The sequence below is a fragment of the Olea europaea genome, chromosome 13 (genome assembly GCF_002742605.1).
Source record: "Olea europaea var. sylvestris chromosome 13, O_europaea_v1, whole genome shotgun sequence".
NCBI lineage: Eukaryota > Viridiplantae > Streptophyta > Magnoliopsida > Lamiales > Oleaceae > Olea > Olea europaea.
In genome coordinates, this window is record NC_036249.1 from 26750996 (window position 1) to 26762023 (window position 11028).

The following is an 11028-nucleotide window of genomic DNA, read 5'->3' on the forward strand; positions in this document are numbered from 1 at the left end:
GGGTGTTTGTGACCCCAATTACTTAGGATTGTGACCAATAAATTGTATAATTTTTGACCACGTATTCAAATGTAACATGAAATTTGTAACTAAAAATAATATGTGACCAATAAATTGGCACTTGTGCCCAAGTATTTAACTATGACCTAAAAGTTTGATAATATGTGACTGAAAAATAATTTGTGAGCAATTAATTTGAAAGTCTATTACCGATAAATAAATTGTGATCTATAAATTGTTTGATTTGCAATCGATGAAATAACTTTTGATTAATTAATTTGATAATATGTGACGTTGTGACATATGAGTATGCATCTATGACCTATAAATATGCATTCATGATTATTTATTGTATAATTGCGATCTTAGTATATTTAATTAATAAAAATATTATAATTAATTAATAAATACGTCCAATATCTCCAACAATTGAGGGCAAATTCGATAATTAGGGTGTGAATACGTGACTGTTGTTGGATATGTGTCAGGCATTTTTAACCCAAACATTCAAATTGTAATTTTTAACGGGATAAATTACAATTTTCATCTGGTCCAGACAAACACCTGATTTTTGCATATTTGAACTTACATGCTTGAATTTGAATGGCTCGTACTTAAAAGCTGAGTCATGGATTCTTCCCTAAGAAAAAACCAACCCAAACTAGTCCAATTGGATTGGGTTGATCGATTTTCGTGGATTTGTTCGATTTTTGTCCACCGTGCAAACAAGCACTTCTTAAACTTAGAGCTTCTTTGGTTTAAATTTTAAGTCAATTAAAATCAATTTTTTGATCGTTATTTTACATTCCCATAGTGATTTTTAAATTCTTCTCACACACAGATAAGATCCACTTTATTTCTAACGGTTAAAAAATCAATTATCAAAATTTCAGCCAAACAAGCACTTAAACTATATATTTTCAAAAATAGGCAAACGTGCCTAACCATTCGATACAAAACGGGAATCTTGATTCGCCAAAACCCATTTTAGCGTCGTCGCGTTGGAGAGGGAGCAATGGCTGATTTTACTACATCTACTCACAGAGCAAAATGGATATTCACTCCGCAAGATCTCGTAATGACTCCTCTTCACTCTTTCATTCTAAACTTCTATTTATTTTATTTATTTATTTATTTTGAACATTTTCCTACTTTATCGCCGTTGAAAAATTATTAGTACGTGGGCTTTCTGTTATATCTTTTTAACCATTTTTCACTGGGGGAAGTTGAAGAAATTATAAATTTTCTGGGCATTTTACTCCAATTTACATTTGGGAAAGTTTAAGAAGTTAGTTGTGGGCATTCTATAATTATGTTTTGTACTCCATTTCATTTGGGAAAGTTTAAGAAATTATTAATTTCTGGGCGCTCAGGTTATTACCGTCTTTGCTCGACTTTTCATTTGGGAAAGTTGAGGAAATTATTAATGTCTAGCACTCTGTTATTTTTTTTTCCTCCTTTTTCATTTGGGAAAGTTAAAGAAATTATTCATTTCTGGGCATTATGTTATTATCATTTTTAGTCCATTTTTCGTCTGCAAAGGTAGAAGAAATTATTAGTTTCTGTGCATTCTATTGTTATGTTTTTTTTTTTTTTTTACTCTTTTTTTCATTTGGGAAATTGTCTGCTTAAATTAAAATAAACATCACTCTTCTTTTTCTGATTCTATACAGAAAGAAAAATACAAGGCTGCTAATCAAAGAGCTAAGCAAGCACTGGAGAAGGTATTTTTATGTTATATCGATATATATGTGTGTGTCTCTGTGCAGGCGCCTGTTAAATTTGATGTTCTTTTGAATCTTAACTATGCAGAATTGATGGAATGGGATCTGTAGGAAATCTGTTGGGCACCATTAACCTATGTGATATATACAGGAGAGAAATTGATCAATAAAATAAATAAAAAGGGATTCCAAAGATATATCTGTTTTTTGATGAGGGAAATGGGAACTAAAAAATTGATTATCTAATTATAAGGGCAAAATAAACCCTAGCTACAAACTTGAAGAGCAATGACCTCAGTAGCTGTTAACTTCTTGTCATACCTGAAAAAGCCCTGTTTTATTGTTTTCCAGCTTGGAAAACTTTCTAATTTTAGGTAATTGAGTCCTTTTAAGTTCAGAATAGTGAATCTTGAATTTGGCTCTGCACATAGTGCTTTGATTTGAGATGGTTGCCACACTGCTGTTGCGTTGGTAAACTTAAGAAGATCTAATCATGCATGGTTTAAATCCTATTACTATTTATGACTCCACTAGTTGCAGTTCTATTTCTTACTGAATCTCAGAAAATAATGTTTTCATTTTGAAACGCGTACATTTAAGATGATGCCAGAGTTCCACTAACTTTTTTATTATTTTCTTTTCCTCTCTTTCTTGTGCATAAATCATCAAATTAGAAGTCTTGTCCCCTGAAGAAAAAGAAAGTGAGTAAGTATTAGAAAAAATAGTTAGCCTTTTAGAGATGAAAATATTAGAAGTTAGGTCAGTTTTTGGGAGACATAGATAAAGGACCTAGTACTGCTATTTTGATAGTTATTTGTCATTATGGTAACGATTCATCACAGTCTTTATTTGTACAAGTTTAATATTCCTAGATTATTTGTTCTGTATCAATATGTTATTCCAATGATGCTAAGACCGTAACATGTGTGTAAGTATGGAGCAACTCGAATGGAAGTCGACATTGATGGTTCATTCTCTTATGCCGAACCTCACAATGATAGTGGTAAACTCTTCATCTTGAAACCATATCTCTATCTTATAACTAGTTGCAAATTCTAGTTGAATATTCCTGGTTGACGAAAGATGAGATCATCATTTTATTTGATTTTGTACCTTGCTATTTTCGCTTGTGTGTCAGCTGAGAAGCATTCTCGTCCAAAACCACTAAAGACTGAGGAAGAAAAACTTCTCCGGGCTTTCTACGAGTTCAAAATCCAAGATGTATGTGATGCCTTCAAGTTCCCACGCAAAATTCAGGTATATGATTATGTTTCTTGAACATTATGTTGGTCTATAAATTATAGGGATTAGATTGTGATTCTAACTTTACTTTTTATTTGCTTCTTGTTTTCAGGCAACAGCTCTTATTTATTTTAAAAGGTTTTATCTGCAATGGTCTGTGATGGAACATCACCCAAAGAACATCATGTATGATTACATCTCAATTGAGACATTAGTTTTGATTAATTTTAGAAGTTTCTCTTTTGTTTTAAAGGTTAAAATACATTGAAAACCACAAAAGATAACACTGAACCTTGTTTACATCATCTTGGCCTCTTAACAATAGACAATTGGACAATTTGCTTCATGCTTCTGTCATAGTTTGCGTTCTTATCACACTAAATGCTAGATACAGAAGAACGGAATTCCTTTTTATCAATCAGCAGCTACAACGAATTTGTATGACTTACTTCCATTGTAGGTTAACCTGCATATATGCAGCTTGTAAGGCAGAAGAGAATCATGTATCAGCAGAGGAGCTTGGTAAAGGGATTGAGCAGGATCATCAGATGATCCTCGATAATGAAATGCTGGTTCTTCAGGCATGAATGTTACATGCATATGCTATTTTCTTCTGTTGTTTTTTCTCTAATATTTTGATAGATTTCCCTGTCCTTGCAGAGTCTAGGATTTGATCTTATCGTTTATGCACCATATCGTGCACTTGAAGGCTTTGTCAATGATGTGGAGGTTTTTTTTTCCAACTTACTGTTGAAGCAATTATAAACATGCATTATTCTGCATTGTTATTATTTAGTTTGATTTTTTAATTGGTTTCCGTTAGTACTTTGTGGTGTAATATATCTCTCACCTTGTTTCATGATCATTCTTGTTGGCTCTATAGGAGTTCTATGGAGAAAGAGACGAGCAATCCGAGAAGATTAAGGTGTCAACTTGTCCATTTTGATTCCTATAGTATAAACACAAAGAATTATTCATTTTTTTTCAAACAAGGGCTGCAATTCTTAGTTCACGTGACCTAAAACTTTTATTGATTTTAAAATTATATACATGCAACAATTTTTTATCAAGAAAAAACATGGGCATAGTGGACTAATTCTCAAGGTTTTTTTTTTTTTTTTTTTTTTTTTTTTTTTTTTTTTTTACATTGCTTAATTATCGTAGGAAATCTCAAAATTCCACTTTTACAATTATATCTTACAATCTGGTCCAGTGCAATTGTTTAAGCCTCAATACAACCCAATAAAATATTTTACAAAAGTATGCTCTGAACCCTAAACCATTTCGAAATCCACAATATCACCATTTAACAAATTAAAAATTTAAATTGCGAACAAATATAAAATATAATCAATTAAAATAGCAAATAATTAACCGTCAAAATAGTAGTCACAAAACATACTTGAATATCAAGTGCTAGAAGACGAAAATGCCTTGAAGTCTTCCATAAAATTATTAATATAGCAAATTCCCCTATTATTCTCTTCATCATTGTTAATTTGTTAACTCTCTTTTCCTCCTTCACTTGCAGTAGTGCATTCCTCTTTCCCTCTCTTAAAATTGTATAGAAAGAAAATTATAATACCAGACAACAAGAAGAAAAATAAAACAAATAAAAAACTGAAGCTACATTCATACTCTCTTGTCACTAGCCATATGCCATTGATTAATTGCAACTTCATGTGTGAGAGGGGTTTATTACTTGCTCTATCGTCATTTCTCCCTTTTTTCCCCTTGTTTTTAGTGTTATGTGTTTAAAATAGCCCAATAGGCTTTGCAATTTTCTAGAGTATAAAACAGTCACCCTTAAAAGCTGTGGCAAGTAATAGAAAGTCTAGAAGGACAAGACAACAAATGCTTACCTCAGACACCCCGGGGCCTATGCTTGAGGCATGCATTTTAGTTATAGTGTAATCCTTAAATATCACCCAAGGCATAAGCTTCAAGGCACTCAACGAATGCCTTATGGTGGGGCCCCTTGAGGTGGAAGCTTGGGTGCTTTTTAATTAATGAACCTGGTAAACTCCTCCCTTTCCCCAAAATTTATCGACTTCTTTGACTTTTATGGTCAAATCATTTTCTTTCGAGTGCATGATTCATAATTAATTTGTTTAGATTTAGATAAATAATATACGTGATCACAAAATCCTCTAATAGATTGACGTAAAATGTGGATTTGAAAGTCCTTCAATTTGACAATGGAAGGCCAAAAACCTTTATACTTTGGAAGGTAGTATAAGGTATATGATATGGACCGTGGTGTGGATTATGGAATGCCAAGTATGTTTAGTGATGTAAAATGATTTATTAATGATCCGAAAAAGTAACATAAATATGGCTTTAGAAGAATGCCAGTTTGACATTAAAGCCAAAAACCTCCGTTAATTTGGGTGGAAGTTTGTAATTTATGATATATGAGAGGAGTGTGCATGACACAAAAGGTTCTTTGCTTTCCCTCTTGGTGGAGTGGCCATGTAGGACTTTTGTAGCTGAGTATGCTTTGTGAAATGCAATATCTACCACATTAAAACAGAAGTTTAATTGTGTTTCACTAGGGGGCCAAGACTTCTCATGGCAGGTGGAAGAAATCGAAGCATGCACATTGCCCATTCACCAGCCTAACAAGAAAATGAGAATTGCGGTGGCAAAAATAAAAACAGCTTCTAGATTGTTGCAAAATCATTTATTTTCAAAGTATCGATTTATAGCTTTCCATGAAGGGTCTATTAGCCTCTAGAATTTTGTGGAGTTTGTTATTGTACTTCTTATGCTTGATTTGAATGCAATGTATCTCATGCGTTTTCTTTAATTGTGCTAATTGCTAACTTCTGCTTTAGGATTTGCATGTATCTGCAAAGGTGGAAGTAGATAGAATTATGCGTACAGAAGCACCCCTTCTATTCCCTCCTGGGCAGGTAATTATCAGTCAATATGAAGTCCTCTTGTCTGATATATTTGCTGAAGACCTTTATCACTTAATATTTTCCCTAATTTTCTTTTTAAAATTAGGGAGAGAATTAATTCAATTCTGTTTATGTGTATGGAAGGCTGGTCTTCAGAATTTGTCCAATATCTAATTAATTGACAGTTTGAACTTTTTAATCAACCTTTTCACTCAAATTTATACTCTTAATACAATATCCATTAGCTGGCTGCAAACTCTTTTGCGATTAAGCATTTCTGAGATCATCTAATCAAATTAACTATGCTAAATTGTGATTGGAAATAATGGGATTGCACCTTTCCTCTCTTTTGAGATGTAAGTTAACCTTTGAAAATGAACTTTGTTTGTACAAGTACATGGTGGGCCAAAGTTTACCATTCATGTATTTATGAGGGACAACTTAGCAAATACTGCTCATCCATATAGTCCGGTATGACTCATGTCAATCATGTATCTGTAGAGATTAAGTGGGTCCTACAATAATAACTTGAGCTCATGTTTCATGGACTGTAGAAAGTTTTGAAGTACCTCTAATTTCTAATGGACCTGGAGATGAGTATAGTAAATATAGAAATATGCAAATGCTTAGTTAAAAAATAATGGACCTGAACATTTAGATTTGTGTTTTGGTACAAGTTGCGTAGCAATATGCTATATCTACAAGTTATTTGCCTGCAGCCTAGTTGTTTACGCTTATCCTTTCTCATTTCTTTTGACTTCCACATATCTCTTCATCTTTTATTATTGTGATTTTTTATGTACTATGAGAGCACATCTTTCACTAGGATAGACATGGCATAGTTCTAACCTTTTGAGCCATTGAAGAACAATCCGCATTGATCTCTGGTTGTGACGGTGCTTTTATTTTATTTTAAGCTCTGTTCTTCCTTTGCCTGCTCGTGCTTGCTATATTTGTACTATTTGTACCATTATTCTTCTAAAGCTATGATGCTTTGATACGGACACATGTGTCCGACACAATACTCCGACATGTGATTTTTCAAAAAGTATCGACACGACATGCCACCGATTAAAATTTTTAAAAGTCTTCATTTATATAGGCCCTATTTGACCCACATTCTTTTAAAAAAATATATTCTTAAAAATGATTTGACATTATTTTAACTACACATTATTCAATAAAATAATATTACACGCAAATCCAAAACTTTTCTTTATTTCTTAACCATACATTTTCTATCAAAACACTATTCAAAAATGCTTTCCTATGAAAATAATGTGGCTCAAACAAGGGCATAGTATAAATTTAGTTTTATGTTTGTTATTAAATTTATTTTTTATTGAAATCTTTTAAATATGAGTACTTATTTGTTATTTACTAATAATTTTGAGTAAAAAATATATAATATTTTAAATAAGGAATGAAAAATATTTATGATAGAGTGTTTGAGGAGTCTCGGCATCGACACATGTTGGACACGGACAAGCTACCCTAATTGAAGTATCCGTGCTACAGAGTTCTAAAGCTTGTAGAAACTAACTTTGTTTTGGCTTGTGTTTGTAAACTTAAAAAGGAAAAATTTAACCTTCCCTTACTGTTACATTTTTATTTTCTATGCTGTGTAATATTTTATGGGTTAGAATATAAAAAAATAAAATAAAATATATTGCTGTTCAGGAGAGCATTCATTTATTACTTGCACAATATGCAGTTTTTAGCATCTTCTTGTCGGCTTCCAGGTGCAACCCCTAAATAAAGATTGTTTTGTGGCTTCCCTTCCTGCCTGCACCACATGGGCATTTGCAAGTTCCCACTTTTACAGTTCCTCTTGCCCCAAGCTAAAACGTAGCCAAGATCCAGTATTTAGGCAGCCAACCCTTTGAGTGTACCTGGCCTGTGTTCTACATGTTTAGGTTCTTGACAAAGTTCAAAATGCTCGTGTATAATTTTTATTGCCTTTTTGCACATAAACATATGCTTAGGGAAAAATTATATTAGTAATGTCCCTGACTTGGCAAACTATGCTCTGCCTACTTCATATTGTCCTTGACCAGGTTTCAGAATAAACTAAGAAACCAACAGGGTTTCACATTTTTTTTATAAGGATTGCATTTCAAAGGTTTCTAAAGATGAAATATTTTTCTGATCTAGCATGTAAGCATTGTAGAAATAGATCAGTTTAAGGGGGAATACTTTGAAAAATCTATTAAAATCAGGGAAGAATTAACATAGTTATTCATTTTTCACTAGCCACAAAATAAGATGACATGATGCTAAGATATATCATAATTTGTATGTTGTGGCAAGTTGCATGTGTTTGTCGAGATAAGAATAAGAGATTTACAATAAGGGCGAAGTAGCTGGGAACTTAAGTTCTCATGGGAGTGCGGCATAATTATTAGAGAAGGATGGAAGAGTTGGGAAATTTGAATTACTAATGTGCAGTATCTCCTAGTCTAATAGGAGACCTATGTACTTTATATATGGTTGTATTTTTGTATATCTGCATTGAAGCTATATGTTTTCTCCATGTTGGCTTTCTTGGTATCAAAGTCATCCTCTGATCCTAATGGCTCAATTAATTATGTCAGAGAGGAGGTTGGAGACCTCACAGGATACTAGTGGGCACATGCTATCTGTTTAGAATGTTTTACAACTTTCAGGGTTTCGACCTTAATATCCCTGAGACTGCATTAGTTGGTATGCCGAAAATACGAAGAGACAGAATGAGAAGGAAAATATCATGTGTGACTACCGCAAAAAAGCTCAACATATGAGAGAAATTGTTGAAATTACATGGGAAGCCAACAAGTTTGAAGAATTACGAGTTTCCAAAAACGCACTGGATGTGTTCTTCTGGTATCTTTAGAACTGGTTATAGGAGAAAATATTTTTCTTCCATCCTTGGGGATTTTCTTATACCAAAAAGTATGGTTTCACCCATCTTCTGCTGAAGCCCCTCAAATACGGAATATTGATGAGAGAAAAAAATTAGACATTTGATCATTTTGAGCCAGCTTCAGGGTGAGTGTGGAAAGTTACATATATTTGTTGAGATAAGAATAAAGGATTTAGATATGGGCAAGGAATTTAGGAAGACTGCGTATATTGGGAGAGTGAGATGATTTTAAGGATAAGGGAGTTATGAAGTTTAGTTCATTGACTGTAAAATCTCCTAGCCTTGTAGGAATCTATGTACTCTGCATATATGGTTGCATTCTCAAATATTTTAGAAGTGAAACATACATGTATTTTCCATTTTCTCATAACAACTTTTGTGTTTATGATGCGTGAACAGTCACCAATGAACAAGGAATTGCATAGGTTCAGCATGTTAAATGAACTATGGATATTGTATCTCATGTTCAATTCTATTAATTACCAACTACCACAACCAAGTTACTCTGCTGGTCGTTTATAAATTATGCAGTTGATGTGCAACCAAGTTGTCCTTTTGCCCAGATAGAGCTGGTTATCTCATACCAACATGGCAAGCTGTGCTAAGAGTCATTTTAGATAGAACTCTTGCAGCAAACACGTCTCCCTTTGTTTCATCACTAATCCGTAAAATATACCTGTCTCTCACTCTCCATTTTGGTATATGGGGATCATGGCTTTTCTCCTACCTTTTTCTGCTCACTGGTGTATGCTCTTGTTGAAACACAGTTTTCCACCTTTTTTTCCTTATGGTGTTTTTGGATGGCGTGGGGAACAATATAGAGGAAAGTAATCTGAGTTTTGAATAATTATGGAAACACTTATTTTATATTCTTGTTCTTCTCTGTCCGGGTCGGATAACTGGTAATCATTAGCTGTTGGGGAACTGTGAACGGAATTATGACAACATATTTCCATTTTTTCCTGTGGAGGAAAGGTGCAAAGGTGAGAAATTGTTAAAAGTCTATCTTTGCCTAAAAATCTAATCCAAGTAAAAAACCAAGCATTTACTTTGAGACCTAGGTTGAACATTTACCTGTATATAATATATTTCATTGCATTGCATGTTGCGAGGGTGACTTGTGGCTTTCATAATAAGCATTCTTGCTTCACCTTCTGCTCTTTCTTTGTGCACTTCTTTTTGATTGGATTATCATTCTGATTTGTCAATCTTTTTAATTAATGGTTTTCTTTCTTTATCTGTTGTTTCTGCAGCTGGCATTGACAGCCTTACGGAGGTCTTGCAATGTGCATAAATTTTTTGACTTTGAGAGGTTTGAATACATTCAATCACTTAATTAGTTACAGGTCAAATTCCACTTCTTGTCCAAAATAACTGTAAATAAACCTCGTCTAGATACCTGAAAAGCATGCTGTCGAGGCAGAATCCTGCTTTTCCCATTTCAGAGTTCAACATTTCCTTGAATGCCATCGATACTATGGTATAATTTATTTCCTATGGCATTATATTGTAATCCTAACAATATGTAACTACTTTGCTAGTCCACTAACCGCTGAAGTATTCGAGATACTTTTACAGATAAATAGGCTGGAGACGCCTACTTCCAAAGATGTAAAGCATATCGATAGGAAACTCAAATCATGTTTGGATCCAAGTTCTCATGACAAGTACTTTCGGTGAACCTTACCCTTTGTTCTTGGATGGATTTTCTCTTTCTCATGTAAATCGCGTTTTGTTGATACAGGAGTAAAAAACGAAAGCACAGATCTAAGGAGGGTTCAAATGAAATGCAATGATCTCTTTATCCCGACTCTTAAGTCTATCTAATTCCTTGAGCTTGTGTGTCGACATATTGCGGCAGTTAACCAGAGTATGGTTGGAGATTTCACAACATTTTGTTGCATCTTCTGCTGAGGGAACATCTTCCATGAAATGTTCGGTGTGGTGTGGTATTGCCTGGACAAAACTATGAGAAAATCTTTATAAACAATTGATATCTTACAATATTAGACAACAGGGAAAAAGTTAAATTTTAATGTGAAAAGCATTTGACATTCTTGTAATTTCTGAAAAGAGGTGATTATTTTTAGAGTAAGCGTGTTTTGACTATGATTGTAAATAAGCACCAAGTTACTTTATTAATTCCTTGTTTAGAAATATGTTTACGTGTGTCATTATTTCACAATTCAGCAAAAAAAAAAAAAAAAAATAATAATTTCCTCTTTCCGTAAGCTAGGACTTTTTCCAGCTGTTCAAT

The 11028-nt window shown here is 33.4% G+C and overlaps 1 protein-coding gene across 1 annotated transcript; it reads left to right on the forward strand.

Annotated features, from left to right (window-relative positions):
• The first annotated feature begins 931 nt into the window (after positions 1–931).
• On the forward strand, positions 932–10930 carry LOC111408067 (cyclin-H1-1). The gene is made up of 13 exons (XM_023037836.1): positions 932–1075; positions 1674–1724; positions 2658–2727; positions 2863–2981; positions 3079–3152; positions 3427–3547; positions 3627–3695; positions 3850–3891; positions 5804–5881; positions 10025–10083; positions 10167–10251; positions 10350–10438; positions 10516–10930. The coding sequence occupies exons 1-13, from the start codon at positions 1016–1018 to the stop codon at positions 10565–10567; spliced, it is 969 nt and encodes a 322-aa protein (XP_022893604.1). The 5' UTR covers positions 932–1015; the 3' UTR covers positions 10568–10930.
• Positions 10931–11028: the final 98 nt, after the last annotated feature.

What these genes read in the sequence shown, in the direction of transcription:
- LOC111408067 (XM_023037836.1), top strand. Translation starts at nt 1,016, where the DNA reads ATGGCTGATTTTACTACATCTACTCACAGAGCAAAATGGATATTCACT. An exon ending in TGAATGCCATCGATACTATG is followed by an intron (nt 10,252 to 10,349) that starts GTATAATTTATT and finishes ATACTTTTACAG; the next exon opens with ATAAATAGGCTGGAGACGCC. An exon ending in GATCCAAGTTCTCATGACAA is followed by an intron (nt 10,439 to 10,515) that starts GTACTTTCGGTG and finishes TTGTTGATACAG; the next exon opens with GAGTAAAAAACGAAAGCACA.